Source organism: Sinohyriopsis cumingii, chromosome 3 (assembly GCF_028554795.1).
Source record: "Sinohyriopsis cumingii isolate HCF-2022 chromosome 3, ASM2855479v2, whole genome shotgun sequence".
NCBI classification, from domain to species: domain Eukaryota; kingdom Metazoa; phylum Mollusca; class Bivalvia; order Unionida; family Unionidae; genus Sinohyriopsis; species Sinohyriopsis cumingii.
In genome coordinates, this window is record NC_142963.1 from 26,479,569 (window position 1) to 26,507,435 (window position 27,867).

The window sequence follows — 27,867 nt, forward strand, 5'->3', positions numbered from 1 at the left end:
CCATCAGAACTTTTACTCTAATTCATCATACGAGTGTATATAAATGTTGTAAGTAAATGTTTTACATGGTGTTATGTTTGTTTTTTTATACAAGAAATGACAGGCTACCTTGCGACGCCTGGCATCAGCTGATTTACAAACTATAAAATGTGAGTAAATAATTCTATAGGGTTCGGTGCCGTGTTGCTTTTTATGTTCATCTAAGTGTTGGCAACCATTGCAACTCATTTTAAATGACTTATAGGGTGCTGTGTTTCTGATTTCATTTCGAAATGAGGACTTCTCATTAGCGACTCCCCAACAAAGGTTATGCGCAGTGGTGGAAGAATGATGCACTGTTTGCGCACCTACAGGAAAGAAGGGATACCGGTGCATAACTCTGTGAGGACGAGCCGGTTGTTAACTGACGAAGTTAACGCTTAAAGCTGTAGTTACATAATCTTTTATTTCATTTGTTAGGTAAATGTAACTTTATTAGTTTGTAGTATTTTTGAAAACCTATATTTTAAGTTAATTTTTGTAATTAAAACAAGTGGAAATAAACGGTGTGGAGATATATTTTGTCCAGTTAAAAATAAGTCTGTAAACAAAAACCCCAAAAGACAAAAAAAAAAAAAAAAAATTACGCGTACTGTCACATGATTATAGATGTTTTCAGTTGCAATGCAGGATTTAACACTGTAATTTACAGCGATCAATTCAAATTTCCCATTAATGTTTTACTATGTATGGATAAAGTTTATAAAAACAAATATTCACACGTTTAAGAAAAAAAATAATGCTTCTATACTGGGTAAACAATTTTTTTTGCGACTCACAAGCTAAATAAGCATTAAAACTTCTGTTTTCAAATCTCTAAGGCAGATCACTGTGACATACTTTGTAGGGTAAAGTGTTATGCTAGACAAATGGCAGGTCAAAGTGATGTGACATATAAGGGGACATGTATAAAAGAATATATTTACATCTTTGATAGAGATTCTTCCCCTTGCTGGTTGTACTCTGTTTTTGTTCTGAGATTGGTATCAGCACCTGATAATTCTTCTCAAGCCCTGGCACATGTATATGTGTAGAAAAAAAATTATGATTTCCTTTATCATTTTTAATACTGCTAGAGTCATGGAAAGCCTTCTTCAGCCACTTCACCTCTGGCCTGTTTATTAAATAATTACCTCATGATTATCTTCTTCATCTACCACTTCTATACTTCTTTCAATGAGGACAATACATAGAATCCAAAATCAGCTCACCTTCAGCCTTTATATGCACCAGTACCATATGACTTAACCTGTTACCACACAAGTCTATTCTACCTGTCAAAGTGGCCAACTTAATATGCCAGTAAAATTGCTCCGCTGACTTAATAGTCATAATAGCAAGACAGAATCAGGTCACTGGGACCAACTTTTAAAATGCATTTATCTTGATGACTAATACACACCAACCACAAAAATAGATAAAAGTAAAAGAATATTTACAGAGGTTTTTGAGTAATTTGGACATGCAGCAGCAGAGCACGAGAGACAACATTTTAAGGTCACTGTGAGGTCTAATATTCACACCCTCCAATGTTCATTAGTTACGAGCGATCAGCTTGGGCAGGAAAGAGCAACATTTTTTTAAACATGGCTCATGCTGCAACATTGATGGCAGGGATAAAATTCCACTTGTCTCATATTTACAAGTGGTGATTTGGGAAAGACAAGCCACTTTTTCAAGATACTTATCCCAGTCAGCGTTTTCATTATGAACCAGCCAGTGGTTAAATTGATCATTTCAAACTGTTTTCCGGCCAGTTCTAATTGCAAGATTTTTAAAATTATAAGCCATAAACTAAACTTGAAAGTTCATTGATCTTGCATTTTATGTTTCTAAAAAATGAAATGCTTGTATTCAGGAAATCTAATTGGCATCAACAGCAATCTTCTCAGTTTTGGTGAAAACAAACAGAAATTATTGATTGATAAACATATATTTTTTACTTATTTACTAAAAATAGAATGATTGCATATTCCCGAAAAGCAGTCAGCACAAATCATCATTCCCTGTTTTCACTGAGAATAGAAAAACAATACACAATTGAAATCATTGATTGATAAAGTATTCATATATTTATTGATGCACATATCTATACATTTATGAATGCACTTTCTGGTGTAGTCTGAAGTCAGTATATTTGTCTCTTTACTCCATGCAGTTTCTTAGTCATTTTATACTAATATGTTGACAAAGTCATAAGTTGTAATTTTTTTCTCTTTAATGTGTTAGATTTTCAAAGCTAAAATCATCCATACTATAAACTCAGGCAAGTTTGTTTTGTATTGATTTTGGTTGTGAACCATTCCTGGTGTTCATACTTAATATTTATCACAATTGAATGCTCTATCAGTCTTTGTGTTATTTGATTGTGAACTCTCAATGTATTTGATGAAGTATGCAGCCCAAGAAAAAAAGAACAGTTGGTTAAAGAATTTTTCCTACTGCTTATTCCAAAGATAGGTTTGCAAAGTTATGTACATTAGGCAGTAGTTAAATTTAAGCAATTCAGTTTTGAACATTAATCCATAAAATCCATCCACACTGCTCTGGTGGCCTAAGTGATTAGATTGTGTGCATCAGATGTGGGAGATTGCAGGTCATACTAAAGACTTATAAAAATGGCACTAGTAGCTGCCTCGCTTGGTGCTTAGCATTAAGAGGTTAGCATTTGGACTGGCTGGCATGGTGTCAGGATAATGGTACTGGGTGGGACATGATGCTACATGTGCTAGACATCACTATAAAGCTGCCACACTGCAGACATTGAAGTGATATAAATGAAATTTTTAAAGTTACATTAAAAATCAAAATCACACACACAATCCATGCAAAAAAGTTGAACCCATCCACTCAATGTAAATATGTAATTAGAAAGTTTTCACTGAGAACTATGTTGTTGTTGTTGTTGTTGTTGTGGGGTTTAACGCCATTTTTCAGCACACGATAGGCCGTATATGGCGGCCAGTATTAATGGTGGAGGAAGAACCCGGGAAAACCCCGGAAAGAACCACCGACCCACGAGAAGCTACTGGCATGCTTTCTCACATATCTACATTGGCTGAATCTGAGACTCTGAGAACTATGTCAAATGCATTGATTTGGTTTCAAAATCCCCTATCTAAACTGACATTTTATGTATAATAAACTAATCGCTCATCTCTGCCATTGAACTGAAACAACAATAAATAAATAAATACCTACACAAATACTGTTCTTTCTGGTGCTGTGTTTGAATATTTCATACCAATAAATGGAAATAATTAGGGCTGGAGAAAAAAGTTTTTAGCCAAAAATGCCTCTGAAATTTGCAGGATTTTCCTCTTGTTTTTAAAAAATCTTTGGATGGGTATGCCCCCAGACCCCTCTTGCAAGTTAACACCTTCAAGGCAACACTTTAGTTTTAGAGCCATTTGAGATGAAGGGATAAACTTCATGCAACTATATATCATCACTTCAAGGTGGGTCATTTGCTGCCTTTCATCAAGACCTAGGCAGTTTGTCAGTATTGTAGGCTTCAGTCATATATTCCCTTCAAGTTTCTAAATTAAGAACTGTTTAAGATAAATCGATAACGTCATGTGCTTACATATTGTCATTTGAGGTCCCTCAAGGTGAAATTAGTATATTTTAGTGTCTCTTTTTCAGCTTTATGTCCAGAGATGAACCATGGTACATTTGTACTTCTCAATTTCATTGCATCTTGTGTATCAGTCAGGGTTTTATCTTCATGGTTGTGTTGTTAAAAAAATGTACGCTACCTCTTTTCTCCACTGGTTGTCTAATTCCCTTTGAGACAAGGCCATGCTGTTTTGTTACTTTCCATGTCTGCCCAGTAACTTTACAGCTTTGTCTTAGAGTTTACAGATTTCATAATTGTGAACTTTTGTGACCACACCATAGTAGGCAGGATACAAGAATTCACTGAATTAGTTTTGATCATCCAGCAGTAGAGCAGGTTGACATTACATTCGCTGAATTGGCTAGTTTATATTTACATGGTTTAGTTATTACAGATTTAATTTTCATGTCTTTTATTCTCAGATTTTGCAATGGATGTGCATTTAGAAGTCATAGGCACCATAATTGGAGCATCAATAGGGTTGCTCTATCTAATCTATGCCATTTCATCATGCAAAAAGAGAATTGACCTGAAGGGAAAAGTTGTCTTCATTACAGGGACAACTTCCGGTCTGGGCAAAGGTAATTTAAATGACATTTCATTTATACACACGGAATTGTAACAGAATATTTTAAACACATTCAATTCATGAGTAATGGCAAAATTGGCAGCTTATATATTTCAAGAGTCAATTACGTATTTACAATTATTCTCATCATGCAGAAAAGAAGGTGGTTACTGGTTCTTAAGAGGGAGTGGCCTGTTATTGTAGTGGGGTGGGGTTACAGGCTAAATTAGACTTCTAATAAATTGATACAGATAAATATTGACTCTTATAAGGGGATTGCTCTTTTTGACAGGAATGTACCATGTAATGGTGACTGATGTATCATACCATGTAATGGTGACTGATGTATCATACCATGTAATGGTGACTGATGTATCATACCATGTAATGGTGACTGATGTATCATATTTTGTATTGATCTGAATCTCCAATTTATTTTGCTGCTTGTGTAAATAATATAATCTAAATACATATCAGTGACAAGAGTGCACCAAATGGATGTATTCAAGGAGTACCTCATTAATATTTTTCAATTCCCCTTAGAGATGAGCACATTTGGCTTGAAAAATTTTGCTTTTTTTCTCTCATAGAAATTGGTAGTATTAAATTGGACCTGTCAGTCAGTCCATCTGTCTATCCATCACACATTTGTTGTTATACAGTAACTCGAAAAACTGTTATGGGTTAAAAGTATACAGCTTAATGTCTTGTGTAGCTGAGTTCTGGCCACTGCTTGTCAGACCCACCCACTTTTATTTTTGCACAATAATGTCCTTAATTATTATGTGTGGTATACAGCTTGATATTGATATGACGTCTGAGTTTTGATTAGCAGTTTTCTGAGTCATTGTTTATCAGAGTTATGAACTGTAATTGTCAGACCCCCCCCAGTTATTTTAATACAATAAATCCCTTGATTATTACTTTAACTGACCTGAGCTTATGGTCATCTGTCATGCATTAAGTGTTGTTAGTAGTTTATTGTTTATCCATCAACAACTGTTTGTCCAAATGTTTGATCTGATTTCAAATCAAACTTGGAATATTGGCTTACGTCATCAAAATCTCAGAAAAGTTTGATAATGAATGAGAGTACTGATGAGGTGAACTTGCATCTGATTGGCTGACCTTGTTACACTCTGGTGGAAATATTTATAATCCCATTTTGAACAAATTTGGAATATATACTTATATCACTATGATCATGGGTGAGTTTGATAATGAGGAAGTTCCATGCTTACTGTTGAAGTGATCTTGCATCTGATTTTCTGAGCTTGTTATCAGTCTGGAAGCCATATTTATGATATGACTTTGATCAAACTTGGAGTTAATGCTTCTGTCATCAAGACCATAGACAGGTTCTCTAATGAGTGAGATAATAATAATAATAATAATAATAATAATGAGGACTTTTTATAGCGCCTAATCTTTAGAAGCTTAAAGCGCTTTACAACATTAGACAACACCTATAAGATAAAAAACATATAATAATATTATTACAAAAACAAACACCATGAAATTAGAAAAACATTAAAAAATAAAAAACATGCTGAGAATATTTCAGGTAGGAGACATTATTAGGTCTTTAAGTTTGTTCTTGCAGTCAAAATAAGTGAGTTTTGAGAGCCCTCTTGAATGTGATCACTGTGTCTTTGTGTCTAAGTTCAGTGGGCAATTCATTACACGTTGCTGGGCCTTCGTATACAAAAGAATGCTGTCCATATGACTTTGTTTTCATAGTGGGAATAATGAGGAAACGATTGTCAAAAGAGGAGTGTAAGTATCTTGCTGGTGTGTACAAGTGGGTGAGATCGGATAGGTATGTTGGACTAGAGTCCGACAGTGAAACGTAGCACAGAGAACAAATTTTGTGTTTAATTCCAGATTGAATGGATAGCCAGTGTAGGGTACAGAGCAGTGGGGAGGTGTGCTCTGATCGTGGTACTCTAAGTATGATCCGAGCAGCTGTGTTTTGAACTTTTGAAGTTTCTGGAGTAGATATTGAGATGAACCAGACAGACTGAGTTACAATAGTCCAGTAGTCCAGTATTGAAAGTACTAATGAGCAAACAAGTGTTTTAGTGGCATCAACTGAAGACATTTGTGAATTGAGCTGATGCGTCTCAGCTCAAGATATGCAGCCTTATATATGTTCATGACATGTTGGTGCAATGTGAGAGTACTGTCCAGAGTAACACCTAGGTTTTGTACTGATTTTGTGAATTTACTGAAAGTACTTATCACAGTCCACTTAGAGCTGTCTGAAATTACTTATCACAGTCTACTCAGAGTTCTCTGAAAGTACTTATCACAGTCCACTCAAAGCTTTCTGAAAGTACTTATCACAGTCCACTGCGAGCTTTCTGAAAGTACTTATCACAGTCCACTTAGAGCTGTCTGAAAGGACTTATCACATTCCACTCAGAGCTCTCTGAAATTACTTATCACAGTCTACTCAGAGTTCTTGGAAAGTACTTATCACAGTCTACAGAGAGCTTTCTGAAAGTACTTCCAGCACACCCTTGAGATTCCAATGTTAGTCTTGGACTCTGAGTCTTCTAAGATTGTTCATCCTTTGGATCTTCAACAAGTAGCCCAGAATGCTCAGTTTTCTTAAAGTGAAATCATTTTGATGTACATTATTGCCTTTTTCTAACAGTTTATAAGGATACATAAACTGAAATAAAGAATTCTCATACGAAAAGATTAGAAGACACAACAAAAATTAAAATGGTAGAAATAATTATGTGCAGTTAGATTTATCATAGCAAAGTTTTATTGATTTTACTTGAATGATTTTGTCCTTTTATTGAGTTCCAATTTTCTAATTTGGACTCAGGTTTCCCAATCAGGACCCCCAGTTTATGGTGACTGAGGGTCCTGGACTGTCAAAAACCTATAGAGAGCTCTGAATTACCAGGGCCTTTCTAATGAAGGACAACTGTACTTGTATTTTCAGCTTGTGCTTTTGCATTTTATGAGGCTGGCTGCCATCTTATCTTAGCTGGGAGAAACAGAGCTTCCCTGGAGCAATTACAGGTTCATTTACAAAGTACTCAGGTAAGGAACATGTCTCTAGGCTGCTGAAAGTGTCTCTTGGCAAAGTCAAGTAGATTTAGTGTGTTAATCTTGTTATTATTATTTTAATCTTGTCTTGGTTTCCATCTATGAAGGGTTTACACCATAAATGGAACTGTTTAGATTGATTGACATCAAAATAAATTCACTTTGCCAGTTTAACATAATGCTATTTTCTTTTGACCCACTATTAAAATTGGCATTTTGTTTTATCACTGTCTGGGGTTGACTGAGGCTTTTCCAGCTCAAGTTGTTGCATCTGTCTACAAATGTTATCCTAATTAAGTGTAATTGGTAGATAATCAGCATTCAGGTAGACCACAGGTGTGAAGTAACTACACATATTGACTTTTGACATTGTTTGATAGACCTATTTTCTTTACCTAAATTACAAGTATATTCATCACTGATTATTGTGCTGAAAAATGACACTGCACCCGTCTTGAGAACATGCTTGTTCTGGCAACAAAAAGTGGTTTTTCAAAAAAATTTCCAGTGGGTTTAATAGGGAAAAATGGTTTATCTCATCATCCATTGTGTGTTTTGCATCGTCCATTATCTATTAACACTTATCATAGTATGAATCCTGGCTTGAACATCTTTCAGATTTTTTCAGAGGATACTGATTCGCTGTTAAATATGGCAGTCAATTAAAAACAAACTAAAAATGTTTAGACTAATATTTGACAAATCACTTCACAAAATTTGACCAAATTTGACAGAAAGCATTGTGTTATCAAGTTCTTTAAAATTCGTTGAAAACACTATTAAATACAGCAAAATTTTAACGGGTTAAAAATAGAAAAATATTTAAAAACATTTAAATGACTTCTCAAAAACTAATCAAGAGAATTTTGGCTAAATTTGGTGGAAGGCATAAAGTTCTTTCAAGTTGTTTAAACACCTATAAATGACTTCTAACATATTGATTTACACTATTAGAACAAATTTGACTGAGAGCAAGGTCTTTCAAATTTGTTTATATGGTGCCAATCCACCTTCAAATATGGCCTACATTATAAAAATGGAATAACCTTTAAATGAAGTGTTTTCAGCTACTGTTCAGCATAATTTTACCCGATTTGATAGAAACCTTTATGTCATAGATGGCTTTAAATTCTATAACTTGTTGAAAGTTGATTTGAAAGAAACTGTAAGCACTGTTAAGTATTGACATTTATAATTTCTGAATGCATTTTCATTTAAAGCAAATTTTGAATATGTAAATCTAAAATCATCAGTTTTATGTTGTTTTTTTTTTATTTGGAAGAAGATTCCCAGATAAATTCTATACTTAATAGTAGACTTATCAATCTAGGATTAACTTGGACACTATTTTTAGCGCTTCTAAGATCCAAATTAAATAATTATTGATGGTCAACTGCAATAAGTGTTATTGTACTGTAGCTTTATTCCAGTTAATGGCTTTTTTGAACTGAGAAACCAATACTGTTGCTGTTCAACTCAAAGACAGTTAAGTGCATTTTCTGCCCTGATAGTTGGCAATACAGTATGGCATGGATATCATATTAATGACAATTTAGATTAGGAGCTTTGCACCAAAACATTACTTTTTAACCCTATAATCCCCTGTAGTAGAAAAAATGTATAAACAATAAATAAAAAATGTAACCATTCTTATAGAGTTCCAAGGTCAAAGGGCAGAGGGCAGAGATTTTGGAGCTGGACCTTGAGGATGTGAACGTAATAACTGCTAAAGCTGAAGATGCTGTCCAGCTGTTTGGTCAAGTGGATGTGCTTGTCAATAATGCAGGGGTCAGTTACAGGGGTCAAGTAGAAGATACACTGCTTGATGTGGACATGAAGGTCATGTTGGTGAACTACTTTGGGCATGTTGCTTTAACTAAAGGTGAGGGATCTGGATAGAGCTATGGTGATAAGCTTGCTTTGTATGTCTGGAGTATATTTTTCAATCCTAGTTTACAAAACATGCAACCCATTGACAACATTCATCCAGTGGTGATGATTCTCTTTGAGCACCCTGGTTTCCACTTACTTTAAGACCATATTAGGCCAGTATCTAAACTATCAAGAACCTATCCTGCAAGTTGTACAATCTTGGTTTTGCAAATTGATGTGAAATAAATAACAATATTTTTTTATATGTAAAAATTGATGTCTGTTATGTGTGTTTGTTGAATATAAACAGTAGCCATTGGGGCAGTGTCTGGGACACTCAGGTTGATGTTTGTGCAATGATTGTGATATATATATATATATATATATATATATATATATATATATATATATATATATATATATATATATATATATATATACTCACACACAAGAACACTAGCTAAAAATTATGTTTGTATGTTTATATTTACATGTATTAGATGGGTTTTTTTTGGCACATTCACTTTGAACAGCGACAATTAAGTGGTTGACAATAAAGGTTTGTGAAGTTTCCATTGCAGCAAAGACCACTCTATGACAACATCTGGACCAGTAAAGTACTTTATAACTTGCATCAACTTAATTGTATAATTTATATAAAACAAGTGAAGTTAACTTAAAGGAATGCACACAAGAATTTTTGATGAAGGCTGATTTGAAAATGATGGTGATCAACTTCTTTAATTATGCAGCACTAACTAGCCACAATCACTAAATCCTGCTTGTCTATGTCAGAGAGGTATAAAAAAGGACATAAACCACCTGTTTCTGTGCTGTATGATTTGTGTTTGTATATTTTCCTTTATACTGAGGACACTAGATTTGAACACTATGAAATAATATATTTTTGGAGTATCAAGTTTTGTGCTTTGTGGAAAAAGTTACATTTGTGGGGTACTTAAGTTCATGGATTGGAGAAAGAGTCCCATGTTTCTATAAAAAGATCATTGTTCTTTGGGGTTTTATATTTATTGTCAAAGAAAAGAAATTGATAAAAATTGATGCCCCACAAAAATAGTTAATTCACTGTAGATATTTAGAATAATATTAACAAAAGAGTAATCTCTATTAGTACATCTAAAGTTATCTAGGTGTGTACACATTTCATTTAAAAAAGTATTTAACTTATGTGTATCTTTGTGTACATTTCATGAAATTATGAAACAAGTGTCAGGATATGTCTTTTATTGTTTATTCAGAGTAATTATTAGGAAGTGCTCATTATTTTCAGCATTACTACCTCATATGATTGGAAGCAGAGGAGGTTGCATTGTGGGAATCAGTAGTGTGCAGGGGAGAGTTTCCATTCCATTCAGATCTTCATGTAAGATTTAAATTCATGTTAGTAAATACAGTAAAACTTCCCATAACTGGACACTGTTGGGAGCAAAATATTTGTAGTTTTTGAGAGGTAATAAAAAAAAAGTTTTGATCAATATTAGATTGTAAGATAAAAATATAACCAGCTTGCAGAAGAATCTGGGGTCCAGTTTATGGAAGTTTCTGTAGTTGGTATCCTGATATATTTATAGGAAATAACATTTATGAAATTAAAATTGAAATATATTTTTTTTACTTAAGCCAGAAACATTCTCATTGAGCATGGTAGTTCTGTAGCCAGTCTGTTTTATTGTTTTTCAGTTATTAATGTATTCACTGTTTCACCTAATGCAAGGATTATTTGACATGTTCTGAATATTTTGTTTTAACTTTTTTCTTCTTCAAATTTGCCAAACATTTAATGCTGATCGATAGACAAAACAAAATTCTATAAAATGATCTACAGCAGGATGTGCATCACATTGTACAGGTGTAGATATGTGTATGTAATATAATATAGGTAAATGACAGTGACCTAAAAACTTTGGAGCAAGAGAATGATTCTAATACTGTTCAGTAAGCATACTTTAAAATCTGGGTACATTTAGGGTACTCTTCAGCTTATGTCAAGGCTGACTTGGATAAACTTTAAAGATGTAATTCTCCATCATATTCTGCAATTCTGAGGTGGTTTCTTAGTTTTGGTTGCCAATCCATGGAAGATGCCATATGTTCTGGAAAACCATTTTCTGCTTTTGGCAAGTGGGTCGTGATTACTGTGATGGGAACAATTTATGAAGATGCTCAATACATAGTGGAAGATATTTCTGTTATCACTGTTATTAATTATTCGGCTGTCTTTAACATACTGAAGAATCATTTGAAGCTCAGAAAGATTTGTTCAAGATGGGTTCCGCATTTGTTGATGGCTGATTTAAAACAGACATTGGTTAAAATTGTCAAACAGCTCCTCACCAAATATGAAAGGAGCGACCATAAACATTTGAATGAGATTATCACAGGTAATGAAAAATAAATTTATTCCTTTGAATCTGACTGAAGAGAAAATAATAAAGTTTGGGTTGGAGAGGATGAACAGAGATTGCAAATTGTTTGACAGTAGGACTGTGTAAAGAGTTTTATACGCATTATTTTTTTATGCAAAAAGCCTGGTCATCTAGGTACCTGTAAGTGATTCTGCTAGTGTCACTGGACATTTGTTTGTCTCCAGACTGTCCATGTTCCGGTACCTGAGTTATCTATCTATTCCATGAAAACATGCTGGTACATAAATCAGCTGTTGTGACCGACTTACTGAAGGAGCACAGAATCCAAACTTTGCTACATCCTCCATAAAGCTCTTATTTAAGTCTAGGTGGGTTTTGGCTGAATTCCATTTTCAGTGATTTGCTGAGAGACATTTGATTTTTAAAACCACCATGTGGTGGAAGTGCAGTTTTCCAGTGTATGAGCAACATACACAAAGTGAATATAAAATGGTACTAATATATTTTGAAATACCCCTTGTACAACATACAAGGTCTTTGGTAAAGTCTGCAGTTTCTTACCCCTCTTTGATTTAATGTGATTTAATGTGGCTACTGACTTTGATATTTAGATGTAAGCAATCAGGGCTCCACATTAATAATAAAATTATGTCTTTGGTATAAAAGTAACCCAGATGTGCGCAATATATGGTCAAAATGAACTTCACCCTTATGACTTTTTTCAAAATAGTTTCCTGAATAATTCATGGTCAAGGTCATCATTGTAGGAGCAAAATGTTACACTGTAAAATATACAACTGGCAAATAGTTGGTTTTGCACCACATTTAAAATTTATTGTGTAGCATGTAGAAAGTACGAGACACATGAGACATGTATTTAGTTGCCCAATTAACCAGGGCATGTTGAATGATCAGGTCATTTAATGCCAAACTGGTAATTCACGAGAGATAAGGCACTAGAAATGGCATCTCTTTAGGCTGATCACTACATTTGAGTTTAGTCACAGATTAAGTAAGTATCTTTATGGTATCGGTTTTGGATCTCTTAAGAAGAAATCATGGATAAATTTGTAAACAATGTAATTTTTATAAAAAGTTCATTCACACTTTGAATAATCATTATACCTACTCCGAATGTCCAAACTTCAGACTATTCACGGTCAAAGACATTTTTTCTGTGACAGTTTATTTATGAATACTATGATTTGCTTATCTTGTTTATAATGTCATCTGTTTTGGACACTTATCACAGTGCCTGAGATATGTGTGATCTGTGCCTGTCATACAAGAGAAGCAGCAGCTGGGATGGATCACACCCTTGTACATAGCTGGAATGGATCACATCCTTTTACATTGCTGATAAAATGTGCCTCTAGATATACCCCCAGTTACTGCACTCTCAAGCAATTCATTTGCATATGCTTTCCCAGAATTATAAAATAAGCCAGAACAGGTGTATCTAAAGGATTTTCAGCAGATAAAATAGGTTACATGTCATCCCATTGGTAGCTGCAACCCATTTTGAGCTTTTCTCAGTGACTAAAAGGCCGGTTTATGATTGTTGGAAATGCCTTTCTCGTTGATGTTGTAAATGTACATGGTTGATCCTTCACATTACATGCATCTTGATTTTCCCTCATTCTTAAAAAATGCAGTTACTTTCTCTCTGGAGATGCATTTGGTATGTGAGACCTCAGTTTTTCAGCGGTTGAATTAGGCCATTACAATATGAAGATGTGATGCCACTACAGTAATAGTTGGTTATCCTTCTGAAAAAGTCCAATGTCAGCAGCATGGTCAGTGGCAAAATTACTTGCATCAGAGTGGGTATAACCATAGCCTTCTTTCATGGTCATTGGCAAAATTACTTACATCTGAGTGGGTATAACCGTAGCCTACTTTCATGGTCAGTGGCAAAATTACTTAAACTCACATCTGAGTGGGTATAACCATAGCCTACTTTCATGGTCAGTGGCAAAATTACATCTGAGTGGGTATAACCGTATCCTACTTTCATGGTCAGTGGCAAAATTACTTACATGTGAGTGGGTATAACCATAGCCTACTTTCATGGTCATTGGCAAAGTTACTTACATCTGAGTGGGTATAACCATAGCCTACTTTCATGGTCATTGGCAAAGTTACTTACATCTGAGTGGGTATAACCAAAATTACTTACATCTGAGTGGGTATAACCATAGCCTACTTTCATGGTCATTGGCAAAATTACTTACATCTGAGTGGGTATAACCATAGCCTACTTTCATGGTCATTGGCAAAGTTACTTACATCTGAGTGGGTATAACCAAAATTACTTACATCTGAGTGGGTATAACCATAGCCTACTTTCATGGTCATTGGCAAAGTTACTTAACATCTGAGTGGGTATAACCAAAATTACTTATATCTGAGTAGGTATAACCATAGCCTACTTTCATGGTCATTGGCAAAATTACTTACATCTGAGTGGATATAACCGTAGCCTGCTTTCATGGTCAGTGGCAAAATTACTTAAACTCACATCTGAGTGGGTATAACTGTAGCCTACTTTCATGGTCAGTGGCAAAATTACTTACATCTGAGTTGGTATAACCGTAGCCTACTTTCATGGTCAGTGACAAAATTACTTACATCTGAGTGGGTATAACCATAGCCTACTTTCATGGTCATTGGCAAAGTTACTTACATCTGAGTGGGTATAACCATAGCCTACTTTCATGATCATTGGCAAAGTTACTTACATCTGAGTGGGTATAACCAAAATTACTTACATCTGAGTGGGTATAACCATAGCTTACTTTCATGGTCATTGGCAAAGTTACTTACATCTGAGTGGGTATAACCAAAATTACTTATATCTGAGTGGGTATAACCATAGCCTACTTTCATGGTCATTGGCAAAGTTACTTACATCTGAGTGGGTATAACCATAGCCTACTTTCATGGTCATTGGCAAAGTTACTTACATCTGAGTGGGTATAACCAAAATTACTTACATCTGAGTGGGTAAAACCATAGCCTACTTTCATGGTCATTGGCAAAATTACTTATATCTGAGTGGGTATAACCATAGCCTACTTTCATGGTCATTGGCAAAGTTACTTACATCTGAGTGGGTATAACCAAAATTACTTATATCTGAGTGGGTATAACCATAGCCTACTTTCATGGTCATTGGCAAAGTTACTTACATCTGAGTGGGTATAACCAAAATTACTTACATCTGAGTGGGTATAACCATAGCCTACTTTCATGGTCATTGGCAAAGTTACTTACATCTGAGTGGGTATAACCAAAATTACTTATATCTGAGTAGGTATAACCATAGCCTACTTTCATGGTCATTGGCAAAATTACTTACATCTGAGTGGATATAACCGTAGCCTACTTTCATGGTCAGTGGCAAAATTACTTAAACTCACATCTGAGTGGGTATAACTGTAGCCTACTTTCATGGTCAGTGGCAAAATTACTTACATCTGAGTTGGTATAACCGTAGCCTACTTTCATGGTCAGTGGCAAAATTACTTACATCTGAGTGGGTATAACCATAGCCTACTTTCATGGTCATTGGCAAAGTTACTTACATCTGAGTGGGTATAACCATAGCCTACTTTCATGGTCATTGGCAAAGTTACTTACATCTGAGTGGGTATAACCAAAATTACTTACATCTGAGTGGGTATAACCATAGCCTACTTTCATGGTCATTGGCAAAGTTACTTACATCTGAGTGGGTATAACCAAAATTACTTATATCTGAGTGGGTATAACCATAGCCTACTTTCATGGTCAGTGGCAAAGTTACTTACATCTGAGTGGGTATAACCATAGCCTACTTTGGCTAAAAGTGGCAGATGAAGCTTGTTATCACTGTGAACTTGGTATGCAACTATCACATAGTTTTAGTGGACGCACTGTAATAATTGTTATGCATCTATCACAGAGTTTTGAGTTACAGACTTTCTTTACATATAGTCTGTCTTCAGCACTCAACAAAAGTTTTTAGTTATACCAAGTTTGAAGATAAGGAAAAGAATGTGTACATTCAATTGATTATTTGACTGAATTCTTCTCTCCATTTTCTTTAGACCCCTACAATATCATTATGTTCAGATGACTGAACTCACATTATTTTCATTGTGTTTGGTTTGGTGAGGGGTATATAACAAAGTAGGTTAAAGAAAAGCAACATGATAGATTTGTTAACTTTATTAACATTGGTTAGGAAAATTTGGTATTTGCCACAGATTTATTGTATATGTAAACAAATTACTCATCGTTCCTTTATCTGAATTTAGTTTTTTCAAAAATGTACAAACTGGATTTTATTCTGAATATTCATTGTAAAAGTTGGACTATTTTATTTTGTCGATATAATTAATTGTCTATCCATTTTGTCTCATAAAACTTCAGAGGTCCAAGTATATGTGTACATTCACAGTAAGTATTTTCCAGTTGACAGTCTGACTCGGATCTGTTTTCTTTAAACCCCTAAAATATCATTAGATTTAGATGGCTGAACGATCGTGAGATATTCAGTTCTATTTCCAGATTACAAGGTTCAGACTAGAGCAACAAATAGTTCTTCATCACATTTTATTATTTTCTGACATTGGTGATGGTTGCCAGTGATATTAGAAAATAGTAAAAAAAAAGTTCCAGAGTAAAGTTTGTTAATTTTATCTGTACCTTATAGTCTGGTGGTAGGGTGTATTGCTATGGTGGCAGAAATCAGTTCAGCAGTTTTCAGTAGCCCTATCTTGTGTGTTTATGGTAATGTTACTAATCCTCTTTTGCTGTGACAAAATGTTTAATTGCCTTGAATGGGTCAATGCATTGTGGGTGATTTGGTGGTAAATATAGAGTTGGAGTGGAGTGGCTGAGGTTCACAACGCTGTATGTTTGATGGCAAATTTCTGTGTACATGTAGATTTGACACTTGCGGTGCTTGGTTTACATCCTCTGCAGAGCTGTCTTTTTCAGTTAATGCAGTGATTCAGAGCCAATAATAATACACTGTACTTTTTTTTTCTTTTTCTTTTAAATTAAAATGACATTCTTCAAACCGTAAAATAATGAATTATGCCAATAACCTGAAATAATGAATTATACGCTATAACCCCAAGATAATGAGTTATGCCTAAAACCCCAAAATAATGAATTATCCCCAAAACTAACAGTATTTATAACAATTTAACTGTTTATGCTGTCAGCTACATAACATTTTAAAGTTTGAATGATAATGATTAATACTTATTTCTGTCATAGTAATTATTATTGTTTCTTCTGATTATAATTATAATTATTATTATTATTATTTACTGGCAATATTGAAATGTTATTATAATCTAATCTTTCCCTGGATGCAAACATAGTTACTTTACTCCACACCACCTGAAAAGAAGATAAAATTGTATTTTGACCTCATTAAGGTCAGTCTAGGGGGAGGTTTAGAAAAGAAGGAAATGATAGTAAGTGGGTAAGTGGGCATTGTAAGTTCCCACACTTAAAAATCGCATCAACTTCTGTAGTCTATGACAGATTTTAGATGTTTAACATTTTGCACATTAAGATATGTTAGTGATAATTAACTGCAATTATTATCATTCTCTGAAATTATTTTTATATGCCATAAGGTAGAGTGTATTATATTATGACGTTTTACATCATCCATCCACTTTTTACAGCCATATGTCAATTTCCTAATGATTTCAACATAATACGTTGAGTTCTCCACCATCTACCATTACCAAATTATGCTGATGGCTTGCACTTGGAGTAAAGAAGAAGCCTATTGATTTAGGTTGCCAGAAGGTCAAAGGTCAAGGTCACTGAATTAGAGAAGAAAATATTTAATGCACGGTAACATAACTTTTTACATCACAGACCAGAAACAAACATTGTTGGCTTGCATGTGGGTTAAGGAAGAAGCTAATCAAGTTTAGGGTCAAAAAGTCCAAGTTCAAGTTCACTGTGACTAAAAGAACAAAATTGTTTCCATACAGTGACTTTAATTCTACCTTACATACCTGCATTAAACTTTGTGGATGGCTTGCATCAGAGTTAAGTAGAAATCTTTAAAATCGGGGTCCAAAAGGTCAAATCTCAAGGTCACTGTGAATGAAAGAAGAATGGTTTCAACACAGAAAGTTCAATTCTCAACCATATATCTTCAGCAAAAGTTTGTGGATGACTTTACACATTGGATAAGAAAGAAAACTGTTGATTTTGGATTCAAAGGATAAAGTCACTGGGATGGAAAGAAGAAAAAGTGTTTTTGCTTAATAACTTAGTTCTAGATCAGGAACTTTGACCAAAGTTTGGAGAGCTGGCATGTAAGTATGAAAGAGGTCTGTTGAATTTGGGGTCCAAAGGTCAGAGGTCAGGGTCATTGTGGCTCAAAGAAGAATTGGTTTTGCAAAATAACTTTTTTTGTATAATAAGATCCTGGATCAAGACTGTGTGGATGACTTGCACTTAGAATAATGAAGAAACCTTCAGATGTTGGAGTTTTAAGGTCAAACAATGCAGTATTATCAGAAAATAATGACATTTTGCACAGTACATTTAGTTCAGCACCATATAACTTGATCAACAGTTCATTTCATTGAGACATTGTGGTCATTAATCTCCAGAGTCAGAGATAGTTATGCCAACATAAAAGGCTATTGCACAACAGGCAGGTATATATATATATATATATATATATATATATATATATATATATATATATATATATATATGTGTGTGTGTGTGTGTGTGTGTGTGTGTGTATAGTTACTCTTGATGGCAAAGTGAATATTTGGTTATTTGATTATGCAGTGACTGTTAATCAAAACATTCCTTTTTACATTAGGAAACAAATGTGGAGACTTTAGTCTCCAGCGATACCAAAATTTCAGTATACTCAGATTTACTGTCAGAGAACTAACTTTAGAATTAGCTCACATAAATAATAAATTGAATTGACCCAAACATTATATCAAAATAGATCACATGACTATTGTAGACCAAGTATAATTTTAGCTGCACTGTGAGCAAAATAACATGGAAAGATGAAAACAATTTAACATTAGCAGTTATATACAGGTCAGAATCTTGAATACAGGTCAAGATCTTATATACAGGTCAAGATCTTGTATACAAGTAAAGATCTTTTATTCAGGTCAAGATTGTGTATACACGTCAAGATCTTATATACAGGTCAAGATCGTGTATACAGGTCAAGATCTTATATACAGGTCAAGATCTTATATACAAGTAAAGATCTTTTATTCAGGTCAAGATTGTGTATACAGGTCAAGATCTTATATACAGGCCAAGATCGTGTATACAGGTCAAGATCTTATATACAGGTCAAGATCTTTTATTCAGGTCAGGGTCTTATATAAAGGTCAAAACTATCACACTCACATTTATTACAAACCAATTAAATATTACAGAAAGCGTTTTAGTGAAAACAGCATGAATTAGCCAATTGAAGTGCAGCTTTCAAATTTCTGAAAGCCACACTTCATTTGGCTAATTCAAAAGTCACCAGAACATAACCCCTAAGCAGTCACTGTCAGATCTGTATATATGTCAGTGGAGATTTGATTTTAATCAGATTGTACATATTCCTACTGTGTACTGTGTGACCCTGCTATAAGATGGTAGTTGAGGTCCATAGATGAACCAGATCATGTTATAGACTGAACCATGTTGTAACCAACCAAGCAAGTTAGATGAAGAAAATGGTGCATTTACCTAACATATGGCAGGCCAGGTTGGGTGTGTGTGTGTGTGTGTTATAAAAATGGGTGTAAAAATATATACTTTTGATTAAATGGAGACATACTTGTCAGAAAAACACTTGTATATTGACAACGTACATTTGTGTGGTACAATCCATAATTCATTAAGTATTGTACTTGTATATAATAAATCCATACATTCAAGTATAGATCATGTTATAAACTTTATGTATGACTCACATCCCATTAGAAAATGCAAATATCATATATATATATATATATATATATATATATATATATATATATATATATATATATATATATATATATATATATATATTTGTTTATTTAAATGGTAGTCCTCGTTTTGATCTATATCCGATTGTCACTTAACAATTCACTACAGTTGCTGCAAGTAGCACATGGCTGTAGCTGTTTACATGCTACATGTACATGTACTTAAATTGGCCTAGATTCTGGTCAGCTGGAGACAGCTAACATCTTGCCAAGACTATCCAGGGGATGAGGCCATTGATAGGGAAATACAAATTTGAACAAATTAAAAAGTTTAACAAACATCTTTGCAAGATACTCTATCTTTAATTAACTTGATGGCCAGATATCTATGGTTTCAAAAGATTGGAATTTTAATTTTTGTTTTATGCTGTTGTTGGTAGCAACCATAAACATAACCTATTTTCCTGCATAAATTAAGCCTTCATGGCACAATAAACATGTTCCAGTCACTTTGGAAAATGTAACAATCTGTCAGATTCCATTCCTTTTATTTAAGTTTGGTGCCAGCTTCCTTTGAAGGATGGTTATTTGTTTTTATTGAAGATTGCAGTCAGCTGTCTTTGATGAAGGGTGCATATGTTGTTGAAGTTACCACTAAAAGATAGCTTTGGAATACCAAACAGGTGTTTGTTTCTTATGTGGCAGCAACATCAAATAATTGTAGGACATTGATTGATACTGAATTTGTTTTTCATTTGCTTAATATTTATACAGAACGATTGGTGTTTCATAGGGGATCAGATTTCTTTGAAGTTTCAGCAAAACTATTTCTTTTGGGTACATTTTAAAAACAAAAGGAATTAGCTGTTGTTTGGTCAGTTGTAGCAGTTACTTTTCCTGCCCTCAAAAGTTGTTTGATTGTAGCTAGTTCCAGTATCATAGACAGACCAACAAGTAGATCTCTGTTTCTTTTTTGGTTGTTGTGACATTTCTGGTGGTGTAATGATGTTGCATTCCACACATGCATCAGAAATTTAAAAAAAGGCCAACAGACAATGAATACACATGTGTTCTGTCTGTTCTGACTGGGATTACTACAGAAGAATTTAATTCAATGAGTGAAAAGAAGAGGAATTTTACTCACCATCCATATACAGAGGTCAGTCAAAATAAATATATTAATTACTAGTGAGCGGCAAATAATCCAAAACTATTTCATCTGAAAGATCTATTATAAAATAGTGCCTTTTTTGGTTTATCTCTGCTATCAGAATTGGTATTGAAAAAATGCAGAGATATCTCATTATAGAGTACTCGGGTCAGCTGTCAGAATAAGCGGATTATGATATAACAATGCACTGTTTAGATGTTTAGTCAATATGAACAATAAATTCCAGTGCATTTTATACCAAGTTTGCGGCTTTCTTTCATGAGTTTCTTCATTCCAAACCCAAGGTATATATACAAGTTTAAACAGCCAACAATGTTGGGGAAAAAAACATTGACAGATGTTATAGTTTGTTGACAGTAAGGAAAATAAATTGCAATATGCATCATTGGTGAAGCCCAGCATGATCCCTAAATAAACTTTTTATATGGTTTTTTTGGTACTTTTAGGAAGAAAAACTTTTTTTTGTGTATGAGATAAGTACGTATATATGAAATTGCAGTAGCCATGCCACAATGGTCTTATGTTAGAATTCATACATGATCTCTTACCCAAAAAGTGATACATGTAATAAACTTTTTGCATGTTACTTTTTTGTACTTTTAAGAAAGAAAAAAAAATTGTATGAGAAAAGTACATATGAAATTTTGGGAGCCATGCCACAATCATAATATATCTTAATTCATGTTATAGCAGAGTGTGCTATGGTGGGATTACACTATTTTAGTGAAAACCACATATTGCTATGACCATTTGCATACCAAATTTGCTAGTTTTCTATACATTGGTGTAAGTTGGGGGAATTTTGTGGTTACAAAGTCACCACTAATACTTTATTTGGCTGAAGCAGCCTCTTTATTTTACATCAGTTTTAATATAGTGGGGAAATAAGGTGATTAATATTAATCATTGACTGAGACACTGAAAACCACTGTTCTGGCCATTACATAAATATAAAATATGTCACAACAAACAAGCGATGACTATATTAACTTATTAACTATTACTTTATTACTAACATCAATATACCTGATGCTTTATTTTATTCATTTTAGGTTGGTTCATTTTCAAATGAGAAAATGCCCTAATTATAGTACAGTCAATTGGCAGTTTCAGACTTTGTCCTGAACTATATTGCATTATATTTTATAGCTGAGAAAGTGAAAGTTGTGCAGATTATTTCCATGCTGAGTAAATGAATACATGACATGAACTGAACCTTAGAAGTAAAAATTCAAACAATTCATTACTGATATCATAATGGATGAAATTATCACTTGTAGTCATTGTGATAGGACTTGAGGTAATGATTTCTGAACTATAATTTTTAATGCTGACACAATGACCATTTTTTAAAAACATTGTTTATTTTTTGTCTTATTTATGCAAACTAAATGATACGAGTCATAATGTTAATTATCAGTAATTATTAACAGAGGACCTGCTATTTGCATGTCACATGGTAATTATTCACTGAGGACCCTGCTATTTACATTTAACATGGTAATTATAAGCCAGGGACCTTGCTATTTGCAGGCAACATGATAATTTTTTGCTGAGGATCTTGCTGTTTGCAGGTAACATAAAGTGTATATTGGGAAGAGGTGATAATGAAGATATTCTATATCCTTTGTCATCCAGAACATGTTACCATCTTTAATTCCAAACTTTCAATCTTCTCAGTCATAAAATGAAAGAAAAGTACTCTCATTTGTCATGATCAATACAACATAGTGGAAGCAACTGTGGGATATTTAGTCTCTGAAATATCGCTTTTGCATGGAATGCAAAGGTTAAACTTGACTTGTTTTTCAGATGCTGCATCCAAACATGCTTTCCAGGCATTCTTTGACAGCTTGAGAGCTGAGGTCCATGATAGAAATGTACACGTTTGTGTTGTCAGTCCAGGTTATATACAGACTAACTTATCCCAGAATGCCATTTGTGGAGATGGATCAAAATATGGAAGTATGTCATGTTAATAGAAGTAAATAGTAAACAGCTTACAGGATTGACTTATTAAAGCTTAGATCCTTTCATCTTAAAAATAATAATAATAAAAACAAAAAAAACAACAGTAATAATTTGTTGAAGAGGGTAAGACAAATAGAGTAGCATTTCCTTTTCTTTCATCAATGTTCTATTCATATTTGTTTAGCGGTTACCATCTAATCATTTTTTTTCATGCACACCCTCAGAAATGTATTGTGTGTTTGGCTCCATTCATCATTGTCTTTCATTTTTATTCATTTGGAATGCATTGACCAAAGTCAAGATTTCTAGTTTTTGATAGTATTAAAAAAAAAGGAACTACTGCATTCATGTCTTGTTAAAAGAGATCTTAATAAAATAGAAAATGCATAATGTTCAAGACAACGTTGAATTTATGAAAAATAAAAATAAAATTGCAACTGTAATACTTGTAAAAATAGAAACTTTTGCAGAATATTTGGTAGCAAATTTTAGTTTTGCTTTATTTCAATTTTTAAAAAATGGTACAGATACAACTAATGACAGTTGTGGGAAGAATTTTCTTAGCTTGTCAGTTGTTAAATATTGTCCGTTGGTGTAAAAATTTTATCATAGATTATCATGCAGAAGGGCTTTTTGACTGTTATAAATTTAGAAGCAGCCTATAATACAGGAAAAGTTTCAAATCTGTGCATTTAATTTAATTTCACTTGCATTTATCATTCTGCATTTTACATTGCATAATCCATTTACTTCATCTTGCTTTATCATTTCATTTACATTCATTCTGCATAATGTTTGAATTCATTCTGTTCAGTTTTCATAGCAATATGCCATTTGGGGGTCTATTACTGTGACTTCTCTTTGCATCTTTGGATTGTTAAAATCCCTCATATCGCTGTGTTGATGTTCAAGGTTTAAGGTCACATGTACAACATTTGTTGCATGCAAGATTGAAAAGTATTAGTTCCTTGGCTTTAGTGTAAGATTTTGACTTGATTTGCAGCAAAGGTTCAGGTAAAGCCTAATAAATAGCCCAATAAAATTGGTCATCACATGAAAGCATTGCATTCAATTTGTATCAACCTACTTTTTAGATTGTGGCATTAGGCAAAACCCATCTGACTGCAGATCCCTGGGTCAGAAGGACACCTTTATGTTTCATTTAAAGAGAGGAGAAGTACAAAAATGTACATACAAAAGATAAGTCCACACAAGTTAAATAAGAGGTAATTGCTTCATCTTTAATAAGAATGCAATATTCTTGCTGAAAAAAACATGCTGGCAGAATTTTCTGAGGATAGTCATGAGCAATTTTCTTGTAAAGTCTTTCTTTTAACCCAAATCTTTACAGCCACAGACAGTACCACAGCATCTGGCATGACTCCAGAAGAAGTTGCAGGGCATATTGTGTCAGCCGTGACTTGGAACCAATCTGAAGTAATTTGTGCACCAGTGATTCATAGACTGCTCATATATCTGCGGACATTGTTTCCTAATTTATATTTCTGGATTATGAACAAACGAGCAAGAAAACAAAAGAAAGATTACCCCAAAAGGAGTTAGTATGAATCTTGGAAGTTTCTGTTTCACTCCAATTAATAATTAGCACTTTTATAGAGCAAACAGCTTAACCAGATCTCAGTAAGGGTGGTAAACAGCAATTACTGTACCATTACTTATAAGCTTTATCCGACAATCAGTTTACTATATGACATCATTAACATGCTATTTTATAAATTCCAGTTGTTTATCTCATTACTAGATGTGCATTATATCAGTTTATAACATTACATAGGGCATTGTAATGCCCCCCAAAAGACCAAAGTATAATTTTCAGTGCATCCAGATTTGCTTCATGAACATTATACTACACAGTTTGGGGCCCCGAGTGACCAAGTGGTCTAAAGCGCTCTCCGTTACAGATCACTGCCATCTCACCTCTGTCTGCACCGGTTTGAGTCTTGGATTCAGCCAATGTGGGTATGTGAGAAAGCTTGCTAGTAGCTTCTCATGGATCGGTGTTTTTTTCCGGGGTTTTCCTCCACCATTAATACTGGCCGCCATGCATAGCCTATTGTGTGCTGAAAAATGGCGTTAAACCCCACAACAACAACAACTACACTGTTTTGTGGCCTTTTTGAAAAATAAGGTATGGTATTTTTAGAGCTTTGATTGTTGGATCATGTCTGTTTTTCCATCAACAAATTGCTTTACTGAGAATTACTAGATTTTAACCAAATTTGATAGGCAACCTTATTTTAAAAGACCTCAGTATTGTTCAGCTTCTGGCCTGTCATCATTTACAGGAGTTATGGTCCCTTATTGCCTGTTCTCCTAACACTTGTTTCCACAGCTGATTTTTACCAAGGCTTGTTGGAACTTTATCAGATTTTGCAGCTCTATACTGATGACACTTTGAATTAGTTGGATTTTCAGCATTTTTTCAACAGTATTCACAGATTATATCCCCCACCCCAGTAGCCTGTCCTCTTGAGTTTTGGTGTCTGCAGCATAAATTTACCACAGATTCTTGGACTTCATCCCAATTTGTTATGGGGCTTTATGTTCAGGAGACATATGAATAATTTCTAGCATTCCAAGACATTATTTACAGGAGGTATTCCCCCTGATTGCCCAATTTCCCAACCTTTGTTTCCACAGTACAACTTTACCAGGTTTTTTTATTTCAGTCAAACTTTGGCATGCCACCATTTACAGGAATTATGCCCCTAATTACTTATTCTTCTGACTTTGGATTTTTGGATTTAAACTTTGGCATGCAGTTTTAGTTTTATAAGACCTTGCAGGAGTTGTTTCCAACATTTCATGACATTTACAGGAATTATGCCCCCTGATTGTCCATTTTCTTTTCCAAGAAATGTTAGGTTTTGACTGAGTTTGGCATATAGCTTTCAGCTGATGACACCTTGAATTGGGTCCCAGTTTCCAACATTCAGTAACTTTATGTGGAGGAGTTATGGTTCCTGATTTTATTGACATTGTCATAATTTTGGGGGGTTTCAGTTGTAGAAAGCACTGTTATACAAGAAATGACTTGATTTAGTTTGACTTTTAGCCACAGCCTTACTTAACCAAAGTTTGTTGGATTTTAATCAAATTTGGCTTGCAGTCTTATACTGATGAGACCTAGAATGATTTTGATCTCCAGCATTCTGCATTAACCTTTAGAAGATCTCTTTTGATTGCCTGTCTGCTGACTTTGGTTTCTTCAGCTTTATTTTACCTAGACTTAAATTTCAACCAAACTTGTTACGTAGTTTTATATGAACGACATTTTGAATTAGCAGGACTGCGGGCATTTCACATCATCATTTAGAGGAATTAGATCTCTAAAATGCCCAGTCTCCTAACTATGTGTCCAAACACAACCTCCTCTGTTTAAGACCCTGCCGAGCAGACTGAGGTCTTTGTAATGAATCCATTGCATATAGCTCTAATTTTTAAAATTTTTATAAATAATAACTTAAGATTTTTTATTCAGATATGGTAGATTTTATGTGTGACATTCATGAAGGCAGCCAGATTTAATTCATGCGCATTTCACAACACTATTTTGAGGGATTTTGAAAAAAGTCATTTTTGTTATTGGATTAATAATAGTTTAAATTGGTGCTTATTTCATGGTCTGATCTCAGATCTCCATTCAGAGATAAAAGTTCTTATGTGTAATTACCATCATGTATACTATGACATCATTAACATGGTATTTTATAAATTCTAGTCGTTTATCTCATTATTAGATGTGCAATATATCAGTTTATAACATTACATAGGGCATTGCAATGCCCCCTCCAAAGTATAATTTTCAGTGCAGCTAGATTCACATTACTGGCATTTTACTCTAATGTTTTGTGGCATTTTGAATAAGTTTTTTTTGTTTTTTTTAAAATCTGATCAAAATTATTTTGATTTGGTGCTTATTTCATATGAATGGTTGGTTGGTTTTAATGGCACTTTTAATCTGTTAATTGCTATATCATGCTGAGGAAATGGGAAAAAATTGCATTTCCCAAGGCACAATGAGGCAGCTGACCCAAGCTAGCCCGAGTGGATATTGATCTTACAACTCTAAAATTATGGCTTCGTTGCTCTACCAGCTGGGCTACTGTGGCAAAGCAAATGAGGTCTCATCTCAGATACTCAATTCAAATATGAATGTTCCTTTATTGTAATTTTCATCAGTTATGATTTTCTAACTATTTACGAATCATCATGCCATAATTTTTGTAATTTTCCATACATAAATAAAAATGTTATTTTTACAGTACAGAAATGATTTTTGGGTAGTGGCTGTGTTTAAAAAACAAAGAGATTGGATGAAGAAAGGATTGATATGGTTTTCAATCCATGCGGACCTATCAACAATAATGTGAAAATAATTGTTACATACATGTCACTTTTCTAATAAAAATGTTTTTAGTAATAAGTACTAAATCGTTCATTATTAATAATAACTAAGAAGCCTCTATGCATTGCAGACAGACACTTTAATGTGAACAAATTATGTGTAACCCATATTCACTCAACAATTGTAACATTATGAATCTAAAAGAAAAAAATTAAATAAAAGAATGATTCAAAGACTTTTGTTGTTATGAATGAATGTTTTTATGAAAATGGAAGAGAGAACTTGGATGAAACCAACGTAAGATCATAATGTTGATGTTGGAAATGAGAGAGAGAGAGAGATTACATGGCAGTTGCAATCTTTTTTATATGGTTCACTGTGATTGTTATCTTCTTCATGAACAAGGGCACTACTGTTTTGCCAGTTGACACTTGTGAATAAAAACGTTCATTCCTGATTTACTTATTAAAGTCGATATCAAACCAAATATAAAAAAAACATGACCATGCAGAATTATTATAAGCTAATTAAAAACAGAGATCTGGCTGAAACGGAGTTACTATATAGATAATTTGCCAGGTAGTGTGGTGCAGAGAAGGCAAATTTACTGTGGAGGTAAATGTAGTGCAGAGAAGGCAAATTTACTGTAGAGGTAAATGTGATACAGAGAAGGCAAATTTACTGTGGAGGTAAATGTGGTGCAGAGAAGGCAAATTTACTGTGGCGGTAAATGTGCAGAGAAGGCAAATTTACTGTGGAAGTAATTGTGGTGCAGAGAAGGCAAATTTACTGTGGAGGTAAATGTGGTGCAGAGAAGGCACATTTACTGTGG

The 27,867-nt window shown here is 34.0% G+C and overlaps 2 protein-coding genes across 3 annotated transcripts in view; one reads left to right on the forward strand and one right to left on the reverse strand.

Annotated features, from left to right (window-relative positions):
* LOC149802582 (ubiquitin carboxyl-terminal hydrolase 22-like) overlaps positions 1-375 on the reverse strand; it is a 45,081-nt gene extending 44,706 nt beyond the window's left edge. Inside the window, exon 1 of the mRNA XM_089951858.1 lies at positions 109-375. Coding sequence (XP_089807984.1) covers positions 109-375 — 267 coding nt within the window. The remainder of the gene's footprint in view (positions 1-108) is intronic.
* LOC149802583 (peroxisomal reductase activating PPAR-gamma-like) lies at positions 350-27,533 on the forward strand. 2 transcript variants are annotated; one of them, XM_089951859.1, is made up of 7 exons: positions 350-459; positions 4,081-4,239; positions 7,186-7,286; positions 8,949-9,174; positions 10,456-10,548; positions 22,508-22,660; positions 24,018-27,533. In XM_089951859.1, the coding sequence occupies exons 2-7, from the start codon at positions 4,089-4,091 to the stop codon at positions 24,227-24,229; spliced, it is 936 nt and encodes a 311-aa protein (XP_089807985.1). In that variant the 5' UTR covers positions 350-459; positions 4,081-4,088; the 3' UTR covers positions 24,230-27,533. The 2 variants fall into 2 exon arrangements, with proteins under 2 accessions (XP_089807985.1, XP_089807986.1); XM_089951860.1 differs by having other exon boundaries at positions 362-427.
* Positions 27,534-27,867: the final 334 nt, after the last annotated feature.